Source organism: Oryx dammah, unplaced genomic scaffold (genome assembly GCF_014754425.2).
Source record: "Oryx dammah isolate SB20612 unplaced genomic scaffold, SCBI_Odam_1.1 HiC_scaffold_20, whole genome shotgun sequence".
Lineage (NCBI taxonomy): Eukaryota > Metazoa > Chordata > Mammalia > Artiodactyla > Bovidae > Oryx > Oryx dammah.
The window spans coordinates 24,797,697-24,821,690 of NW_024070204.1; the positions used below are offsets into that span (position 1 = coordinate 24,797,697).

Sequence of the window (23,994 nt, forward strand, 5' to 3'; positions counted from 1 at the left end):
TCAATGGGTAGACATCAGTGGCTAGATAAACACTTGTCTATATATGAGAGCTGGAAGCAGAAAATCACAATTTGTACCAAAGTTTTTAATAGTCCCATGATATTCTAGTTCCAAATTACATGCAACAATTTAGCTGCTTTTTCCCTGAGTAAATCATGTTTTACTTTTAAAGATGTTTAAAAACTGTTAAAAGCAATATCAGAAGTTCTAATAGAAATCAAATAAAATGAAATTTATTTTTATAAATATTATTTTATTTCATAAAAATACAAAAATATAAATATACATTTATAAAAATATGAATGAATTAACACAAAGACATTCTTCAACTAAATAAATATGGCAGTAATAGTCATTCCTATTTCTTTAGGGATATATTTTTTATATTAATTTACAAAGCAGTTGCACAATGTTTCATTTAATAGTAAAGGTGACTGCAAGTCAGTTAAGAAAACATTATTTATAAAGTTTTTATATCTAAGAAAAGGCACAAAAAGCCTTTCATGTATATTTTATTGATTATTGATGTGATATACTTTCCTTCAGAGATTGTTAGGCAAAGAGGGTGAACTGGTTATTATTACTTTTTAAAATCTATGTCATTCATATTCATTCACAGAAACTTACTGATTAAGCAAACTCTTACTAAGACAACACCTACGTATTGTTTGTAATTTTGACTTTTTAAAATTTCCTCCAAGGAAGAGAATGCAGGCCACTCCATCTAGTAGCAAAGAGAGTACTTCCATCGACATCCATGAAGTCATACCATACTCAATCTCGGTCACTATCATCACCCCCATACATATCAGCAAGTTTTTTAAAACGAGGCCCCCAGTCGCTGAGGTAATCATAATCTTGGTTGCAATCTGCTGTAAGAGATTCCAAAGAACTGAGGGAATCTGCTATGGAATCATTCCCTTCATAGGCATAAGTTGCCAGTGAATCATAAGGAGGTGCACTTGGATCTGAGTCGTTTTCTTTTAGTCTTCGATGGATAAAATCTTGTACGTCAATATTTTCCCACAGAGGTACAGTCCTCCTTATCTGAAAAATTGTTTCAGGCATTACATCCCTTCTAAGTTTACTATCTTCTCTTGCCTCTGGATTCCTTAAAGTGCCGATGTCAAAAGCTTGGGTATCTTCTTCCCCACCGCCTTCATCGTTATAGGTCACGATGTTGTCCCGGACATCATCTTTTGAAATTATCAGAGGTTCCTTTTTTCTTTGCCTCTTCAATGCAGCAAAAAGCACAACTAAAACTATTAACAAACAACAACAACAACAAAAATACAACAAAGAGACAAAGAGGAAATGGTGAGTTTCAATAATTCTGGCTTAAATACAGCACACTCTTATCTTTGTGACCTTGATGTGGTAAAAGAGGTGTTAAATTCACTTGGATATAAAGACTAACTACCCTGTGCAAATACAGCATGATTTAAGCCAAAAACTGGATGTGCTATATTGATAAAACAAAACAAAACAAAAAAAAGCAGATAATACAGTGTCTTTTACTTGCTTTTGAGACTCAGTCTTCTGAAGAGCTCAGGCATTGAATAATTTTAATTATGGCTAATTCATTTAGCCAAATGAGTATATAATATCTCACTGTTCCTTAATGCACATTTGTCTCAAAATATTAAAATTCTAAAACTACAATCGTTATTTTTACAAGAGAAATTGAGCACAAATTTTATGTTTTCTTAATGACTCAAGTGGATATATGCAAAACATTCAAATTTATGCATATATACACATAAATGCCTTATATGCATGTGTGTCATGTGTATGTATGTACATGCAAATATGACACGTAAATATGTGTCATGTGTATTGCATAGACATATGTATATACACATTATAGATATGTATGCACACATACATACATATATCGTGGTTTCATCCATTCCCGTTATTGACCTGGTCTTGAAAGCCTGCTTAAAATCTGAAATGTAATTCTATATGCTACAATATTAAATTCAAACTTAAACTCATCCCTACCTTTTATTCATCTTACAGAAATTATCTTGTTTCTAAGGACTTTCTTGACTTATACAGTTGTATTCAAGCTTTGAGGCTGATATGTTAATTGTGGTCCCTCTGCATATGCTATGAACCCTCCCCATATATGATGTGCCTTATTTCTTTTATACTAGTGAAATTTAAACTATTATGCATATATTTGACAACAAATATTTGCAAGATAAATACATTTATAAACTAAAAATTACATTTTAAAATGTAAGAACGACTATTTGATTTTCAACAAAGTATGTTTTCCATTGAAAATGGACCAAATCCATAATTTTATACATAAGAAAAGTTAAAATTATATAAAGAAAAATTTTCAAAGCATACTTATATATTACTGGGGAGAAATAAAAGCAAATTTTTTCTTACTTTAGGAAAGTTAAAGTTTTTTTGGTATTACTTATGTTTCACTGAAAAATAAGAAAAGTGTTGGCTCAAATTCTATCTTTCATTTTTTTCAATCTTTGTTTTGAGATTATAGAAACTAATTTTCATTGAGACTGCACTTCACCTTGGCCCTGATGCCCCTATAACTAACCTTAAGGCCTGTCCAATGGTATTGTTATATTGACCAATGCACTTTCCTCAGCTTCTACTAATTGGTAGAAAGAATACAAAATATCATTAGAAATATCTTTACTCACCTGCACCAAGCAGGCTTTGGTGTTGAACTATATTCAGAGTCTTGCTGGACACATAAAAAACTATCCATTAAAAATGAGACATATCTTTACTCTCTCCTATTATAGGATGAGCATGTAAATTAAATCCAATATAGGTCTGAAATCCACCAATCTAGTAAACTATGAATTAGAAAAAGAGGGTTCTTTCCAAGTTTAATATTGAATGAATTAATTTACATATATGTACTCAGTCACTCCATCATATCCAACTCTTTTCAACCCTATAGACTGAAGCCTACCAAGGTCCTCTGTCTGGGATTCTCCAGGCAAGAATATGGGAGTGGGTTGCCCTGCCCTCCTCCAGAGGATCTTCCTGACCTGGGGATTGAACCCACATCTCTTACATCTCCTGGATTGGCAGATGAGTTCTCTACCACTAGCACAACCTGGGGAGCCCAAACTAATCTATAAATTCTCTATATGTGTAACACGACAACTGTATCGTCAAATTGCTTTAAGGGTTTCTTAGGTAATGTTTATGCATTTTCACAAACGGTCTTTAGAATCTGCTCTGAGTATTTTCTCCTTTGCCAGGTCAAAATTACCTGCTTCTTTTCCCAACTGAGGTTATTAATCTGGGGTATGTGAATGCAATTCAGAGAAGCTAGGATAAGGAACAGAAAAAAAATGCATCATTATTTTTACTAATTTGTAAACTGAATGTAGCACTTCCTGTCATAAATATCAGCATAAATTGTAGTGATGGTAAGTATAGTGACTATCAAACTAATAAAAATCATAGATACTTTGTGTTAGGACATATCACAAATGATCATTAGACTTGCACTAAAACAAAGCATATATAGGTATATTTTGCTTTCCGTTTTGTTTAATTTGGATAAGTATATTTCCTTTTGTATTACATGTTTTATTTAATGTTTAAATTATTATTCTAAAATGATTCATAAGTTTCATTTTCACTACCAAAGGTGTTCAAGGAACCAAAGGGGTTAAGAAGTCCTGCCCTAGGTTTTAACCCCTGCCTTGTGTCATGGATATAAACGAATAACTACATTTCTTCAAACTATGAAAGGATAGGCCTAAAATATCATGGTCCTTGTTATATCACCGCCTTGCAGAGCCAACTCTCCTAACTACAGAAATATAGCAACTATGTGCAGCCATTAGTATAAAGGCTTGAAATAATAGCAAGAGTGCTTAAGAAACTTTATAATAAAACCTTATGAATTAGAACACATTCTGACTAAAATAATAGAAAATAATTCCATGTTAGATAATAATTGAAAGGTAAAATATAAGAAATGTATGCCCTCCATATTGCCCAGGTCAGAAAGATGGCAAACTTTTCTGAAGAAAAGAGCCTTCTAGAATTTCTGCATAGAGATTTAGTTGAATAGTGTTATGATATCTAAACTTATTTTGGCAGTTGAATATTATTCTCTCATATACATGTCTTTTTGTGTGTATGTATTATATTAACATTGAAATTAAAAAAAAACTCAAAATATACATATTTCAATCTTGTACTAAATTAGAGAAATAGAACTATTTTAGCAAATAAAACAGCATATCAGTAGCACTTATCTGAAAGGGTAAGCCAAAATTTAATCTTCATAGGGATACAAAAATATTTTACAGAGGAGTTCAAATTTCTAACAGCACATGGACACGCAGACTGCTGCTGCTGATGGTAGTAGTGTGTATGTTCAAAATCACTCTGATAAATTGTTTTTCTAAATAGTTGGACCATCATAACTGGGACAAATGTTTTCCCCTCACTTGAATCAGTTCCCTGCTGAAGTCCTGCAAGAATATCTGGCCAAAGGGATTTCATCCAGATAGGTTGAAGGGATTTGCAGTGAAAAGGAGCCAACACATATGAGCATTGGAACATAAATTTGGCTAGTGCTCCTGCCCTAAGGATTCATTTTGGATGAGTATTTGATGGAGACAAGTTTAGGGGGAATGTTTTACAGTGGAACAACCATTTAATTGAATTAAATTGTTGTCCTGTTAGGGCATACTCAAATAAAGCATTTGCAATTGGAAGCATGACTTGATTTAGAAAATATTGCTGAACTAGGTATGGCCACAATGTCATAATAATATTTTAAAAAATGAACTTAAACATTTTCTTTGGTGGATTGAAACTACGTGTAAAAATTTTATGAAAAAATGTCTATATTATTGTGACAACTTAAATGTGCTGGTTAATTCCATATGTGAAATACGTGGTAATATTAGGAATAGTATTTGTAAAATAGTCTTTTGTTTTGAGGACAATGGTTAGAAAGGTGAATTCTAACAAAGAATAACCTGGGTTTGAATGATAGTTAGAATACTTTCTGAATGAGTGACTGTGTAAGTTATCTAACTTTCTGTACAAAAATGAAAGTATTTATCTTATAGAGTTGACATAAAAATTTAATCAATTACTAAATGAAATACCCTTTGAAATGTGACCATATTAGTTCACACTAAACTCTATACATATATAAAATGTACTTTAAAGTATTTATTATATCCTTTTTTGGTCTCTGGTAAGCTAGAACTATCCTTCATCAAAAGTTCATTTTTTTTAATTGGAAGAACTATTTTAATAACAAGCTCAAATTCTCCCTCTTTAGCTATAAAGAGTGTTTTTCAGTCCACAATCATTGGATAATGAAGAAGAGAATTCCTTGAATTGAATGAGTATATCTCAGGGGCATATCACTCTGGGGCATACTTACCAAGCAGTATGATGACACAGAGAAGAATAGCAATGAGAGCTCCAGTGCTCAGGCCAGCAGAGAGGACCAAGGCTTCGGCATTGCAGGACTGCATGTTTCCTTGATTATCACAAGCACACACACGAATGGTGAGTGTGCCAGTGCTGCTTTGAATCGGATAATCATTGTCAAAAATTAAAATTGGCAGCAAATATGTGCTCATTTTGTTGCGGCTGTACCCATCTTTTCGAGTCATGATTCCTGCTGTATTATCTGTTAAAAAAAAAAGAAAAGTCAGATCAGTCTTTTAAATGTTGACTCTTAATGTTTCATAATATTTGTCTTTAAAAATGCTCTGTACCTTTATTGTCTACAATGGTGAAGTTTGGATTGAGGGGGAATTCTGGAACTGGTTCAAAAAAGAATTTGTGGCCTCGGGGAGGATCATCTTTGTCCATGACACTGACAGTTTGAATCAACTAAAACGGAAGAAAAATCAATTAAATATAGCACAAAAAGTAACTCTTGTTATTAGAAGACATTTAAAATCAGCATTTGGGCTTTAAATATATCACTAAAACTAAACCAAAAAAAAATCCATTTTGAGAAAAATTTCCAGCATGTTTTATATCTCTGTCTAATGTAACTTATTTAATGAGGAGTAAAAATGTCAATCAAGTCTCAGTTTGCAGAGCACCTCTATGAATCATTGTCTGCTTCCTGGCCACTATTGTATCCAAGAAAAGAAATCCAAAATTAGGTCAAGTCGATATCTTTTGCCTTTTGACTTGTTAATATATACTTCCAGTCCATTTCATTATGAACTAGTTAGCAACATCTTGCCTCCACTAGACAATGATTGTTTCAAAAGCAAATAACATAACAGATGGATTTTTTTAAAGTGGTTATCACAACCACACCTAGAGATTAAGGAAACTATAAATATAGTTTTGGAAAAATGAGCAGTATATCATATAATACCAGAAAGCAGAAGATTTTTAAGCTTTGGGGTGCCATAATTACAATGAGATTGCACAGTTATTCAAAACGTTTGCTCTTCTTTTTAATGGTAACTGCTAAATTTAGAAGAATATATGAATAAAGCCTTCTAAAGTTTTGTAATACATTGTTGAATTTGAGAAATTATAGCACCTCTCAGCTGTGCTCCCTGTAGGTCAGAGGTGTGCCACAGTGGGGAGATGGAACAGCAAATGACAGGTTGGGCAGTGAAATGCTAAGTGAGCACTTTATCGTAGATAAAATACAAAGCCACACATTGGGGTGCCTGTTTTCCAGTCCTGGGTCTGCCATCTGTGTGATTTGTAATCACAGTCATTTAATTACCGTTACTTTCAAATCCTCTTCTACAAAAACAAATAGTTTCACCACTTCCAGCTATCACAGTTCAACATTCTGATGAAGAATTAGTAGAGTTTTGCAGTAGTTTAATGTATCCTTCATTGTGGTTATTGTGTATTCTCTAAGTCCATACCAGGGGGCTCAGTGATAAAATACTATATTAGTGTAAAAAGTGAACATATTCAGCATTTTCCTAAAATTACTTTAGTGATGTCTCAAATATTGCTTTATAAGATGACCTTGTAACTCTTCTACAATCTTTTTTTATGTCACTAATATTAAAGCTTAAAACAGACAAAATATAACTAATCTCAAACCAAAATGACCTGATTGAGCAACTGAAAGTGGCAAATGTAATCAGTAAGAAATTATTATGATTTCCTTTATATTAACACAGCTCAATTTTATTTTCTTCATGTTTTATTTAATAATATATTTTCATCCCATTCATGATTATATATCACTACCAATATAATTATGAATCCAGGTAGGAACTTTTTATATATGTGATATCTATTATGTACCTGGTATATAAATTAAAGCATATATTATAACTTTCATATTATATCATAGATTATATAAAATATTTTAAAATTCATATTTTTAAGATGATTGTGAGTTGTTTGGTATGGGAGATAAAGAACCGGCAAGGTGAACTGACAATAGTTTTCATGAAAAAAACAAAACCCGAGTAAATTAATGCAATGTCATTTGCCTTGGTGAAGAGGAAAATTTTTTTTTTAGTTTATAATAACTTACCTGCCCAGGTTTTGCATTTTCACAAACAAATGTTTCATAGTACATGGCCAATTCTGGAGCGTGGTCATTTATATCTAGAATTCTGATGAAGACAGGAATGTGGCTACTTTGTTTTGAGTTATCTGCAGTGAGAACATGTGTAAGATTTTAGTCTCATTTACAGAGTAGCAGTGGTATTGTTTGCCCTATTTGTAACTTAGCAACACATCATTTCTAGGGTATTCACTTTTTGATTGGATTGCTGATGTATATCTCAGCTTTCTTACATGTTCAAGTGAAAAGCATGATAGAATGAGGAGAATATAATTGAGAGTGAATATTATTTGTAAGATATTCTTTTCTTAGACTATTTTATGATTAGATCATGTTTTATTCTACAGTAAGATGTAAAAGAAAACCAAGTTTAAAATGAATGAATATTTGGTAATCCTTAAATTAAGTTAAAAATCCAACACACTCTAAGTAATTTCTCTCAGTTCTAATAATAAAATCATCCCACTCAGGAAAAAGTTTATTTAATGCTATTATTTTAAGACTTTGGTGAAAAATAATGTGCTCAGATGGATGTTTTTCCAACTTACTTATTTCTGTAGCTGTGACGGTTATATTGTGCCAAGGAGTTGATTCTCTGTCTAGAGGCTTCAAAGTGAAAATAGAGCCATTTTCTGAGTGAATACTGAAAATCCGGTCCATGTCAGTATGCCGATCAACAGAGTACCTAGCAGGAAAGAGACTCATCATTCTAGGCACTGTTTTAAGATTACAGCTCATTTACCATTTCATAAAGTTAGAGGCAATTCACACAATGGTCTGATAAAGGAGACAAGTGAAATACTGATGATTTTCTTGAATTTTTATTTAGTGTAATTTTCATTTAGACAATTTGATACATTTGACTGACTTCATTATTACTATTCTATGATTATGTGTACTTCGGAGTCATTATTGATATTTGTGTGTCCTTGTGGCAGCTTTTAAGTGAGTTCTAATAGCCACTTGATTTATTTATCCTATCATAGACCTATTGTAGTACTTTAGACATATTAAAGAGCTATATTAAATTTGATAGAATTAATTCCATTGGATAAATTGAAATTAAGTTGCAAATAACACATGAAAATGTGTGTTCACAGAGTCCTTATAAGTGGATATGCAAAGGCTGTTGTAAAATACATGGGTCTTGAATGGTTCTCTTCAAGGATTATTTCAGCTGAATCAAATGTCCTCCTCCACTCTCTCCTTTTCAGTTCAGTTCAGTTCACTTCAGTTCAGTTGCTCAGTCATGTCCGACTCTTTGCGACCCCATGAATTGTAGCACGCCAGGCCTCCCTGTCCATCACCAACTCCCAGAGGTCACTCAGACTCACATCCATTGAGTCAGTGATGCCATCCAGCCATCTCACCCTCCATCATCCCCTTCTCCTCCTGTCCCCAATCCCTCCCAGCATCAGAGTCTTTTCCAATGAGTCAACTCTTCGCATGAGGTGGCCAAAGTACTGGAGTTTCAGCTTCAGCATCATTCCCTCCAAAGAAATCCCAGGGCTGATCTCCTTCAGAATGGACTGGTTGGATTTCCTTGTAGTCCAAGGGACTGTCAAGAGTCTTCTCCAACACCACAGTTCAAAAGCATCAATTCTTCAGTGCTCAGCTTTCTTCACAGTCCGACTCTCACATCCATACATGACCAATGGAAAAATGATAGCCTTGACTAGACAGACCTTTGTTGGCAAAGTAACATCTCTGCTTTTCAATATGCTATCTAGGTTGGTCATAACTTTTCTTCCAAGGAATAAGAGTCTTTTAATTTCATGGCTGCAGTCACCATCTGCAGTGATTTTGGAGCCCCAAAAAATAAAGTCTGACACTGTTTCCACTGTTTCCCCATCTATTTCCCATGAACTGATGGAACCAGATGCCATGATCTTCATTTTCAGAATGTTGAGCTTTAAGCCAACTTTTTCACTCTCCTCTTTCACTTTCATCAAAAGGCTTTTTAGTTTCTCTTCACTTTCTGCAATAAGGGTTGTGTCATCTACATATCTGAGGTTATTGATATTTCTCCTAGCAATCTTGATTCCAGCTTGTGCTTCTTCCAGCCTAGCGTTTCTCATGATGTACTCTGCATATAAGTTAAATAAGCAGGGTGACTTACTTCAAATAAAAACTGAACTGACAAAGGGCCACAGAATACATGACTCTCTCATCAGGTATGTATGTAAGATGTCAATCTAAACTTTATATTATTCAGTGACTGGCAAAATAATGCCCACCTTCCTCCAATGGATGTCTATCTCCTAATCCCTGGAAGCTGTACATGGTTTACTTTCCATGGTAAAAGTAACTTTTCAGGTGTGATTAAGGTTAAAGACATTGAGATGGGAGATTAAACTTGATTATTTGTGTGTGTTAGTCACTCAGTCCGACTCTTTGCGACCCCATGGATTGTAGCCTGCCAGGCTTCTCTGTCCATGGAATAATTCAGGCAAGTATACTGAAGTGTATTGTCATTCCCTTCTCCAGAGGATCTTCCTGACCCAGGGACTGAACCCTGGTCTCCCACATTGCAGGCAGATTCTTTACTGTCTGAGCTACAAATTAATCCTATGAACCCTTAAAAGTTGAAGAAGAAGGCAGAAAGGTAAAATTCTAGCTTACATGAAAATCCTTTAGTTACATCAGGCCATGTTAGACTGTACTAGTTACCATTTTTGCATATTTTAACTTTCTGCTGTTGAATGTTTAATTGAGCAATGTAAGAACCTAACTGCAACTCACATGTTAATGGAAATCTTGGTAGAACAGATTCTGATCTAGCCTGCGAACAGTTATTCGGCAATTCTAACAAGCTTAGGTGAATCCAGGTTGTAAGTCCACTGACAAGGTTTTGTATAACAAGGTTATAGACCATGGGATAAACTGGTTAGAATAAGGACAGCTAAGAGAAGAACAATGGCAGAGAAATAACAGACTAATCAGCATCAAGTGGCATCTTGATTTTTCTAGGTTTCTATTAAAGACACTTAGCAAAATGAACTCCCTTTTAATCTGGTGAATTTGGGAATTAACAACAACTCCCATTATGATTCTGTAATATATCCATTATTGCGCACTGACTTTGACAAAAATTAGTAATAGATATTTATGTTTTTAATATTGTGAAACATGGTAATTTTTGACATATTAAATGAAAATGGATTTATGTAAAGGCTATGTTTTTATATTTGGATTATTATAATAAAATACATATAACAGTCTACTTTTATAAGAAATATGCTTAACTTAAGGGATCCATTAATAAATTCAGATTTCAAAAATAATTTTAACTATATAGTATGTGATGGTACTTATGTAATTTATTCTCTGCTAAATTTTGTAAATTTTGTAAATTTATTTCAAATCCACAAACACAGTTCAAAGTGACTATTTGGGCATGTGGACATATACATATTAATGTATATATATTGGATTTCATCTTAAGATAGAATAACTAAAAGCTTTGTATACTTGTTCTCAGATTTCTTTCTGTACTTCACTTCCCAGATATGAAACCAGGTCAGTTACCTCCTTGTTATCCTTTGGACATGTTGTGCAATGGACAGTAGAGCTATATGGAAATGGTAGTGTCCCATTATTTTTGCAAATGGAGTAGGAAATGGCAACCTATGCAAATATTATTGCTTGAAAACTCCATGGACAGAGGAGCCTGGTAGGCTGCAGTCTGTGTGTGGATCACAGAGTTGAACATGACTGAAGCGACTGAGGACATGTTTGCAATAATTATGATTGTAATTTTTCTGCATAGCTGTGTATGTATACATGTATATATATATATATTATATTTACATTTCTTAGAGACCAAAGTTATGTTGTGTTATAACTAAGAATTCATTGTCAGCAAAGGATCTGAGATAGTTCTTTTTTTTTTTTTAAATAAACATTACTGTATTAAAATCAAGACTAAAAGTCATATTAAATTTTTTCTTTTTAATTTTTATTCCTTGGTGGTTGTTGTGGTTTAGTTGCTAAGTCAGGTTCAACTCTTGTGACCCCACGGTCTATAGCCCACCAGGCTTTTCCATCCATGGGATTTCCCAGGGGAAAATACTGGAGTGAGTTGCCATTTCCTCCTCCAGGGGATCTTCCAGAGCCAGGGATCCAACTGGAGTCTCCTGCTCTGCAGGCAGATTCTTTACTGTTGAGCCATTAGGGAAGGTGTTTTATTGCTTAAGTAGTGTTTAAATGAAGCAAGATACAGTGTTTTCTGTATCTTAGGTTTCAATTTTCCTAAAATTTAGCCCTTAATGTAGCCTGAGAGTTACTGGAATATTAAAAAAAAATGTTATTCCTAAAATACTTGGACCAAATTTTACTTATCAATACAAACAATCCTAAAAGAAACACAAAGAAAGTAAATAAAAAGCATAACCCAATCACATCTATGTGTTGAATGAAACTCAGTTCATAATATTCACCTTTATATTTTTATCTCCATCATTGGAACGTTCAGTAGCTAACCATAATCTGCTTATTGCTGAATAGATCTCTGATTTCCTCCTATCATTTGCATCAGAGATCAAGAAGAAACAAAAATTTCTTTGTTCCCATTGTTACTTGCCCTAGAGATTTGTGTGAGAGTTTCTGTGATTGTGGAATAATTAATAGTTCTTACATTATATAAATCTAGCTTTGACTTGGCACTTGTGTGGCATCAAAATAAGTCCATGTTTCTTGCTGCCCCACTCTTAGGTTCAGCCTTGAAAGGTACTGTCTTCAAGTTAAGAATTCATGAAGAAGAATCACTTTGATTATTTATAAATAGTTCACTTAAATATTAACACTGCAAACTTCTGGGTGTGTATTTATAAGTTTACCCCATTGTAAATTATATCTTGCCATTTTTCAAAGCCCAGAGATAATTTTCATTTATTTAGCAATCAATGTTCTATTTTGAACACAGAATAGGATGTTCTGGTTTACCTATTAATAATAAATACACCAGGTTACAACAAATGATCAAAAGGAGGCTGAAACACATTTAATGAGAGACAAAACTATCTCTATGCCTCAGCAGATGGTTTAATAAAACAATTTTTTTATTGATCTCCTTATATTGAATTTTTAATAATAAGTTTAAAAAATCATTGGCATGATTTTTTGAATGAATATCTTATGCAGAAACAGGAGCCAATCATATAAGTAGCAAAAAGAGCAAGGTCAAAAGGTCACAAGAAAGCTGAGACTGTGGAACCTAAAACCTGGTTCTAGCTTGTTTTCTTTGTTGTTGTTTGTTTTCCAAGTTCTACAATTAAGGATCAAACACATACATGTATATGCATGGCTGAGTCCTTTTGCTGTTCACCTGAACCTACCACATTATTAATCAGCTATATCCCAACATAAAATAAAAAGTTTAAAAATAAATAAATAGATAACCAATAAGGACCTATTGTTGTCACAAGGAATTCTGTTTATGTTCTGTAATGACCTAAAAGGGAAACTTTGAAAAAGATTCGATATATTTACAGGTAGAAGAAAATGCACTTCCCTGGTGGCTCAGACTATAAAGAATCCTCTTGCAATGCTGGAGACCTGGGTTCACCCCCTGGGTAGGGAAGATCTCCTAGAAGAGGGTATAGCAACCCACTCCAGTATTCTTGCATGAAGAATCCCCATGGACAGAAGAGTCTGGCAGGTGACAGCCCATGGAGTTACAAAGAGTCAGACAGAATTGAGTGACTAAGCATATCATCACTCTTCTCTACACCTGAAACTAATACATCATTGTTAATCAGCTATACTCCAACATAAAAAAAAAAAAAAGATTCTTAAAAAGAAAAAGAAGCAAACACATAGAAGGTCCTTGTATTTTCATCTACTACAAAAATGTTAGTTAAATTACAGATACCAGAACAAATCAACAAATCAGTAATATGCAGAAATATGTCAGGGATAGCATTCCTTTCTCTTTTCTGTATCCCAGGTATATCTTCCATTAATTCAATATACTTAGGCTGTGGGTTTGTTAATCATTTTTTTCAGCTACTGCTTTCCAGAAATGTGTCTTCCAACTACAAATTGAAACCTTCCTTGAGAATGTGACTATACTGCTTGAACAAATAATTCATAACATGTTTTGGAAATATCAGTGACATAATTTTGAAATTATCAGTATTTTACTTTCTGTAATGAAATCAAATATTATGAAAATACTAATATATATGAAGGCACTTATTCCAGTTTATTGTGGAATCATGTACTTTACTGTGATATAACTAAATTTCTCACCAGCAAGTTTGTTTTGTACTTCTCTGCATGACTGCTGTAGAACTGATTTCTTCTAAAATTTGTTGAATTTTAAATACGTTGAGCATAAAATAAGTGTGAAATTAGACAATATACTCTTTCAGAAACTGTAAAGCTATAATCAACCTTAAAACTAGTAAATCCAGAATAACTAATGAAGTGACACAGAGTTGACAATAGTTGCTAATTGTAACCAGAATCTTATGTTGCAAGTGGCAGCTGTATTTCAGAAAATATGTTTCATGGACAGATTTACTGGTGGGTGAGAATTACTTCCCAAACTTCCCTGGTAAATTTTTCTCCATGATGTTTATCATAGCCTATTCAGGCTCTGGGGATCTGTCATCCTTCTAAAGGATTCAGACAAACAAAAGAGTCAAATATTACAATGTTGTCTTCTGGTTGAATTACTGATTGCTTTTCACACTGTAATTGAATATCTAAAGTTTTTTATGTACATTTTTATGCTAACAAGATGAGTTTAATATTACATTTTCAGGCATGGTCCTATATTTTATCCGATTTGGCAGCATAATTTTAGAAGCATAATTTCAAGTTCATTTGTTCCCCAAATATTTTTTTTCCTTTTGTCACAATTCTTGAGACTTTACAGGTAAAACTACTGCTCATTGTTTACTTAAGATATAAGTACCCTGGTAGAAATATTTCTGGTAGAGCTAAGAATTTTAAAATGTATCAGCCACTTTTATATATCATAAAAAAGTTGCAAGTTTTACTAGCAGCCTTTGACCAATCATTTTTTCTCCTGAAATTGTATCATGTGGAAATTATCAGATATAATGTGTGAGATATAGACTCACACACTATGAGTCAGACATGACTGACTCTCACTTCGCTGCATATATATGTATATATATATACTATATATAGATAATAGAAGTTTATTAAGAAAGGTAATGGCATTAGCAAATATTTACAATTAGTAAAATATATAAACCCATAAATATTACAAGAGTTCTACTTAATAATAAATAATTAGGAGATTGATAAGTTGTTTGAAAGATGAAATACTTGATGGAAGTAGAATAAATAGCACTGGTGTATCTACTAAGGGGATAATTATAGACATCTTATTTGCTGTAAAATTATCTGTGCAATACATTTTTCTAAAATGAATGGCTATAATTATATAATCTTGAAAACTTGAAAGCTTGAAAAGATATGAATGTTCTCACATATAAAATAACAGGGACTATATTTACCACCTGTTTCCACACTAAAAGCCAGATGAAATATATGAAACAATTATTTTTGAAGTATTAGATATCAGGAGACAGAGAGGGTAATTCCTGGGCAAAGAGGAAGAAATGATGCAATCTTCAAAAGTGGCTTTGGCATGGGAGGGTTTCTAGGTAATAATGCAGGAAGTGGGAGCCCAGGTGGGAGCCTGTCAATCCCTTGAGTTCAAGAGATGATTCTGAGGGTCCAAGGAGACTAATGTGGGTTACAATTTTCTGGGTAGAGGACTTCAAGGGATAGAACTTCACAGAGAACCACAGAAATATGAAAAGAATCCCACTCAACTCTTCAGCTGAGTACTGGTCAGAATACACATGAGAATAAGTAAAATCTATGGCTTCCATAGATGTAACCAATTACAAGGTCTGGCGGGAGCAAAGTTGAACTGGCATGTGTCTGGAAATAATTCTAGTTCCCACCAGCCAAAGGGGAAAATTCATCACTCATGGGGCTTTGCTGGACTACTCAGAAATGTCTTACCTGATTTATGGAGCAAAACCAGTTACAGACAAAGGGCTGCTGAAGAAAAAGCCAAAAGGTTTAAGCTATTTCAAGTAACTTAGCCACACATCTGAATACAGTTCAAGAGTATTTATAAAAATGTAAAGCTGACACGCACTAAACACAGTATAAACACAATATTTTTGTGCAATCAGAAATCACAGATAAGTATGGAATGGGAAATGTGACTGCAAACAAAAATCTGTCAACTAAAACTAACCTGGATATTACACAGTTGACAGAATTAGCTGACAATGGTATTTTAACAGTTATTTTAAATGTATTCTGAATATTTAACTTGGAGAAGGAAATGGCAACTCATCTCAATATTCTTGTCCAGAGAATACTATGACAGAAGAGTCTGGTAGATAATAGTCTGTACAGTCACAAAGAGATGAAAGAATAAGGATACACACACACACACATATATATATCTCCTTCATAAAGCTTCTAGAAAAGAAACTACAGTCTGTGAGTTGAAACTCATCCTATAATAGGATTAAATCAAGTTAGGTATTGCACACACACAAAAAAAAGAATTAGTAAACTTTAAAAGAAAAATGAATAGGAACTATTTAAAATGACTAAGGTGAGGGAGATTAAAAAATTAGAGCACCAGTGAGCTGTGTTGCACTTTCAAGAGACCTAACATAATTAAAATTAAATGATCTGAAAGAGAGGAAGGTAGGGCAAAATTATTGAAGAAACAGTGATTGAAAAGTTTTCCAAGTCTGACAAAAGCCATAAACTCACAGATCCAAGAAGCTTAATAAACTTCAAGTACAAAATATATGAAGCACATTATAGAAAGTCACATCATAATCAAATAGTTTAAAGCTTTTGACAAAATTTAAATGCATCCTAAGAAACAGCAAAGTTGTTAAGACAAAAATAAACATAAAGACATTTCAAAATATTTACTTTAGGATTTAGAAAAAAAGCAATAACTACCCTCAATCTAAAATTCTATACCCAGCAAGAAAAGAATGGTACCATTAAAAAAGGAAATATTGAATAACTCAAAATAAAGCACAGTATTAATCCAAACAAGGCAGAAAATAGGAATGGTGAAACAAAGAAAAGAGAGCAATTAAAAAACAAACAGCAAACAAGCATGAGGTATAATAACTGAGATAAAAAATACACCAGAAGGAATCAACAGATTATGTGATACAGAGGAGTGGACCAGCAATCTGGAAGACAGAGTAGTGGAAATCACTGAAGACAAACAGGAAAAAAGGGAAAAAAAAAAAAGATGAAAATAAAGGAGGAAAACTTGCAAGACTTCTAGTACAACATCAAACACATTAAGATTCATATTTTGTGGTGCAGAAGAAGAGAAACAGAGAAACAGAAAGAAAGCATATTTGAAGAGATGATAGCAGAAGAATTTCCTAACCTGAGAAAGGAAACAGGCATCTAGGCCAGGAAGCACAGAGTCCAAAACAGGACCAACCCAAAGAGGACCACACCAAGACATATTGTAATGAAATGAGAAAGCTAAAGAGAAGTTATTAAAAGCTGGAAGGGAAAAGCAACAGATATATATAAGGGAATGCCCATAGGCTATCAGTCAACCTTTCAACAGTTACTACACAGGACAGAAGATTTATGTATTTTAAATATACTACACAGTATATTTAAAGTAATGAGAGGAAAAACCTAAAAGCGATAATATGCTCCCTGGCAAGATTTCACTGAGATTTGATGGAGACATCAAAGGTTTTTATAGGCAAGCAAAAACTAAAGAGTTCAGAACCATAAAACCAACTTAAAAAAAAAAAAAATTAAAGAACAGCAGAGCTAGAAATGTATAAAAAAATCTCATTTGCAAAGGCAACTATACAGTAGAGGTGGTGAATCAATGATGTATGACACTAGTAGAAAGGTTGAAAGACCAAAGTAGTAAAATAATGCATATATACAAGTAGTTAAGGGATACATAAAACAAAGTAAGGTAAAATATGATGTCAAAAACATTAAATGTAGAGGAGATTTGTGGAGTAAAAATGCAGTGCTGGCTGTTAAAATCTGTTTGAACTTAAGACATATGCAGCTTGACATTCATATATATATATGAATCTATAAAAATTCATCCATATATATATATATGTATGTATGAACTGATATATATAAACCTCATGGTAACCACAACCTCATGATAACTCCCAACAAACAAAAATTCAGGAACAGATGTCTTCATAGCTGAATTCTACCAAACACTGTAGGAATAAAAACCTATCCTTTTTAAACTATTACATATAATTTTAAAGGAATAGATAACTCTGAATGCATACTAAGAGGACAGCACCATCTTGAACCACTCAAATATCCGTAACAGATACATTCATGCAAAAGAGAAAGGAATCCAAACAAAGACTGAAGGCAACCATAAATTCAGAAGGCAGAAGAGAAAAGGAAGAAGAAAGGAACAAAACAGCCCTACAAAACAACCCCAAAACCATTAATAAAGTGACTGTAGGTACATAGCTATCAATAATTACCTTAAATGCAAATGGACCAAATTAAAACTAAAACAACAATACAAAACCTTTGAGACACAGTAAAAGCAGATCCAGAGGGTAGTTTACAGCTATGCAAGCTTATCTCAGTAAACAAGAAGAATCTCAGAGACAACCTAATTTTACACCTAAAGGAACTAAGAAAAAATAAAATCCAAAGTTAGTAGAAGAAAAGCAGTTATAAGGAGCAAAAATACATGAAATAGACACTAAAAACCAAGCAAACAAGGAAACAATAGGAAGATCAACAAAACTAGGAATTAAGTCTTTGTAAAAATAAACAAAACTGATATACTTTTAGCCAGAGTCATTGAGAAAAGAGAGAGTGGGTCCAAGTTAGTAAAATTAGAAATGAAAAAAGAGAAGTTACAACCCACGACACAGTCCTCAGTAAAACTAGAAGAAAAAAAATTCCTTATTATGGACAACGGAAAAGACAAGGAAAAACTAAACCAAATTCTGAGGGACAGAAAGCCCTGTGTTGCTTTTTGTACAAGTTCATCATTGAGGCTCTGGTATGTACTACTGAATTTAGTAATATTAGTTTATGAATGTGAAACCTTGTTAATTATTTCTAAAAATCAGGCCAAGAAAGCAGAATATATAAGTTAAAGAATTGGCTGTGTATTCAGATCAACAATAGTTTGAATCCTCAGCCTGCTAGTTAATTGTATAGGGTCCTTGGTAAAGCTCCTTAAACTCTTTGCATCTCTATTTATTTTTAATAATATAGATGTACATGTCAATCCTGAACTCCCGATCTATCTCTCCCCCTGCGCTTCCCCTCAAGTAACCACAAATTTATTCTCTAGGTCTGTGAGCTTCTCTGATGGCTCAGGAAGGAAAGAATCACTTGCAGTGCATGAGACACTGGAGAGGCAAGTTCGGTCCCCGGGTTGGGATGATCCCTTGGAGAAGGAAATGCCAACCCACTCCAGGATTCTTGGAGAATTCCATGAAAGGAGGAACCTGGTGGGATATAGTCCATGGGGTCACAGAAAGTCAGACATGACTGAGAGACTAACACACACACACACACACACATGCACATATGCATAACTGAATCACTTTGTTATACACCTGGAATTAATACACTATTGTTAATCAACTATGCTCTAATATAAAATAGTTTATTTAAAAAGTATAGGTGATAATGATGTACTTGCCTTATACTATTGTGATGAGATTTAAATAATCTGATACTTTGGATAGTTCCCAGTTCATGGCAAGGGCACAATAAATAACAGTTACTTTATAGAGGAAAAGATAGACAAAATATTTGAGTCTCATATCATGAATTGGATGCCATCATTTGAGTAGAAAAGCATTTTGTTGCTTATCACTTGATTCAATGAAAAGATTTAAACCTTTGTGTAGAAAGGGGTGTTAAAATGATTAAAATTAATAAAATCCTTGATGTTACCTGAATAAATAAATATCCTTGGCAACATGGAAAATCAACTTGCCTTTCTCAAGTTAATCAACATTCATTGAATTCCCTATATGCAAGATATACCAAATGAAAGAGAAAAAATTATTAAGAGGCTGTCTCCTTTATACTGCAGAATGCCCAGTAGTAGGGCAGTTGAGTTCAGTCGCTCAATCATGTCCGACTCTTTGAGACCCCATGAATCTCAGCACGCCAGGCCTCCCTGTCAATCACCAACTCCTGGAGTTCACTCAAACTCACGTGCATCGAGTCAGTGATGCCATCCAGCCATCTCCTCCTCTGTCGTCCCCTTCTTCTCCTGCCCCTAGTCCCTCCCAGCATCAGAGTCTTTTCCAAGTAGGGCAATAAATTGTTCTTAATCTAAAACAGTCAATATCCTGTCACTTATCTAAAACTTTCTAACAGTGGGTGTTGTTAACTGACAAAAGGTAAAATCAATGACTTTTAAAAACATAAATGTGGAATTTTAAGCATAAATATTTGGTATCACAAATACTAGGTCTAAATGAAGGGACATCCAACACTGACTACTATGTTTTTGGAAACTGCAAAATCTATCAAGAATAGATATTTATTGAGCATTTATAGCTATTGGTATCTACAGTCCCTTATGCAATTTTTCCCCTTATGTGTTTTTATATACATGGTAAATTATTTCTATTTCAATACTGCAAAGAACACAAAAACACTCTGAACTTCCTTTTGTTACTTAAAAAAATAAATTCACATATAAGAGATGCCAAAGCCAATCAGCCACACTCAATTTCAATAAAAAATAAATAAACATAATTTTGGATGTAAACATGCTAGAACATAGGTTAGACCACTGGAAAACTAGATTACTTATTTCATTTTAAGAGTTTTGTTTTATACAGCATGATAATGTAAAATTAATACTCTTTATACATGATATAAAAGTATCAAGTAATCTTTCATCCATTGATATTATGTTTTTAAATTAATGTTGAACAATATACAAATATATGATTTGAACCTGAACATTTACTTAAAAGAGAAAGTTACATAAATTCTTTTGTAATTAACCTAAAACTAGCCAAATGGTTCAAGCTAAACTCTAAGTACTAAGCACAGATTAAAATTTCATGAATTGTTTCATTTTAAAAGTATATTAATTAACTAACAAATTAAACTCAGTGTATATTTAGTGCAAAAAAATGTTGCTTTGTAAATTAACATGAATAGTTATTACATCTAAATGTAATGCTTCTATATTTAGTGTTACTCTCATTGATTTTCTATGTATGATATATGACATGAATTGTAGGAAATTTGAGCACTTCCAATACATATTTAATTAATATTAAAACTTAAAAATTGTATCAATGTAGTTCATTTTACAATGTGGTATTCGTTTCTGGTAAGCAGCAAAATAGCTCAGTTTATACTACATGTCAATATATATATTCTTCTTATACATTCCCATCCATTATAGATTATTACAAGATATTGAGTATAGTTCCCATTGCTCCATGGTAAGTACTTGTTGGATAATAAAATAAAATTTTAAGTGAAGTATAATTTTAGGTATTTTATTATTCTAGTCACACATTAACAAACAATATAGTATTTGTTCCTTTAGTCTTCTTTGTCTTCATCAGCATAACTACCCATCTTCATACACCCATCCTATTTATCAATTTATATCACAATTACATTTATATTTTTTTAAGCATAACTTGAGCTTCCCTGGTGGCTCAGATGGTGAAGTATCCTCCCACAATGTGGGTTCGATTCCTGAGTTGGGAAGATCCTCTGGAGAAGGGAACGGTTACCCACTCCAGTATACTGGCCTAGAGAATTCCATAGGTAGAGGAGCCTGGCAGGCTATACACTCCACAGGATTAAAAAGAGTTTGACATGACTGAGTGATTTGCACTACACTTGACTTAAGCATAATTTATGGAACATTTGAAAGCTTTGAAATGGTTAATGCAATCTTCAAACTTTGAGAAATTATTACACTATTCTGCACAAATAATATTAATTTTTAATAGTTTCACTGTTCTCAAATATCACTACTGTCTTTACCAATCTTGCATGTTATTAGTAGAATATAGTTGATGCTTTGTTTCCCAAAAATTTTAATGTAAAATGTGCCTAGGGACCAATTTCAAAGTTATTTCATCAATTTTCCAGGTATCTCTTAATAACTTTTCTAGAAGAACATTTTTCTAGAAAATTTTATTTAGATCTCTTATTATCTGAACTATGATTTATCTAAGAAGGACAGTGAGATAAGGATTACTTCAATAACTAATGGATTAAAATATGGACACAGGAGACAGATAGCTTGAACCTCAAACCAGCTTTTCCAGTGACTAATATTTTGGCATGTTATTTAAATGCTCAGTACTATAGTCTTATCATCTGCAGAAAGATAAAATAATAGGAGCTGCCTTGTTAAGTGTGATGTGTGTGTTTAGTTGCTCAGTCGTGTCTGACTCTCTGCGACCCCATAGACTGTAGACAGCCAGCTTCTCTCTCCACGGAGATTCTCCAGGCAGGAATACTGGAGTGGGTTGCCATGCCTTTCTCTAGGGGATCTTCTCAACTCAGGGGTCGAACCCAAGTATCCTGTATTACAGGCAGATTCTTTACCATCTGAGCCACCAGGGAAGCCCAAAGTGTGATGAGTCAAAGGAATCAATATATACAGAGCACTTAAAAGGCAGCACAGCTGAGTCTTTGTTATGGAAGCATTTGGTCTTATTCCTGTACTTGATCACATATTGTACATTTTTTCCACACAACTTGTAAATAGTGAGTGATTGTTATGTATCTTCAAACTTAGGTTTTCTCAAAACACTTACTTTATTAAATTGTTCATGGCATCTGGGTCATATGCTGTCACCTGTCCAATAATGCTGCCTTCCTTTACATCTTCATCTACTTCTATCAAATAAAAGATTTTACTGAACACAGGAGGCTCATCTATATCTTCCACAGATATTTTAACCACAGCTGTGTCTTTGAAAGGTCCCAGGTGTAAGAATCGTGGATCAGGATGAGTGTTACTTGCATCCACTTTTAAAGTGTACAGCATCTTGTTTTCAAAATCTAAACTCTAAAGTGAAATGAAGTAAGAAAAATTAGTATAACATAGCAGACATAACAAGCAGAGAAAATATCAAAATGTAATAAACACCCTTCCAGTAGTTCCAGTAATTTTGATTAAATAAGTTTCCCAATTATTTTTTCGTGGGTATATCAAATAAGTTAGTACTTTTTTTTAATTTTGCCTTACATGTTTATAAAGAGTAGTTGAATGTAACAGTATAACATTAATACTGATTTGCACTTATTAATACATTTTATATTTTGGTGGTCACGGGTAAATGAAATATCTAATAAATAAATAGGCTATTTATTTATTACTATATTATGTATTATTATTTTAAAGTTATAAAAATGTGAAATCAGCAGAAATATAAAGTTGAGATTTAGCAGGCTATTCATATAAGTTGCTTCTTTAAGTCCTACAGTTCTAAACCTTGTGTTTTAAAAAGAAAAAAATAATAATAATCTGAATGGTGTGGAAGGCAAGAATTGAACTGAATCAAACCAGTAAAATTAGTGTTATGTAATGTAGTCAATATTTAGCTGGATTATACCATGTAACATTTTATAATACTCTCCTTCACTGCTTTAAAATTTAAGAAATCTTAAAAATTAGGGCAGAAATAAATGCAAAAGAAACAAAACAGACCATAGCAAAAATCAACAAAGCCAAAAGCTGGTTCTTTGAAAGGATAAATAAAATTGACAAACCATTAGCCAGACTCATCAAGAAACAAAGAGAGAAAAATCAAATCAATAAAAATAGAAATGAAAATGGAGCGATCACAACAGACAACACAGAAATACAAAGGATCATAAGAGACTACTATCAGCAATTATATGCCAAAATAGAGTATTACTCAGCCATTAAAAAAGAATACATTTGAATCAGTTCTAATGAGGCGGATGAAACTGGAGCCTATTATACAGAGTGAAGTAAGCCAGAAAGAAAAACACCAATACAGTATACTAACACATATATATGGAATTTAGAAAGATGGTAACAATAACCCTGTATGCGAGACAGCAAAAGAGACACAGATGTATAGAACAGACTTTTGGACTCTCTGGGAGAGGGAGAGGGTGGGATGATTTGGGATAATGGCATTGAAACATGTATAATATCATATAAGAAACTAATTGCCAGTCCAGATTTGATGCAGGGTACAGGATGCTAGGGGCTGGTGTACTGGGATGACCCAGAGGGATGGTAAGGGGAGGGAGGTGGGAGCGGGGTTCAGGATGGGGAACACATGTACACCCATGGTGAATTAATGTTGCTGTATGGCAAAACCAATACAATACTGTAAAGTAATTAACCTCCAATTAAAATAAATAAATTTAAATTTAAAAAAAATAATAAAATTAAAAAA

At 33.3% G+C, this 23,994-nt stretch overlaps 1 protein-coding gene across 1 annotated transcript in view; it reads right to left on the reverse strand.

Annotated features, from left to right (window-relative positions):
* Positions 1-329: 329 nt before the first annotated feature.
* CDH9 (cadherin 9) overlaps positions 330-23,994 on the reverse strand; it is a 140,641-nt gene continuing 116,976 nt past the window's right edge. The window contains exons 7-13 of the mRNA XM_040262498.1: positions 22,375-22,628; positions 8,089-8,225; positions 7,508-7,629; positions 7,075-7,086; positions 5,751-5,868; positions 5,411-5,662; positions 330-1,262 (exon numbers count right to left, since the gene is read on the reverse strand). Of these exons, the coding sequence (XP_040118432.1) occupies positions 775-1,262; positions 5,411-5,662; positions 5,751-5,868; positions 7,075-7,086; positions 7,508-7,629; positions 8,089-8,225; positions 22,375-22,628 (1,383 nt within the window). The 3' untranslated portion in view covers positions 330-774. The remainder of the gene's footprint in view (positions 1,263-5,410; positions 5,663-5,750; positions 5,869-7,074; positions 7,087-7,507; positions 7,630-8,088; positions 8,226-22,374; positions 22,629-23,994) is intronic.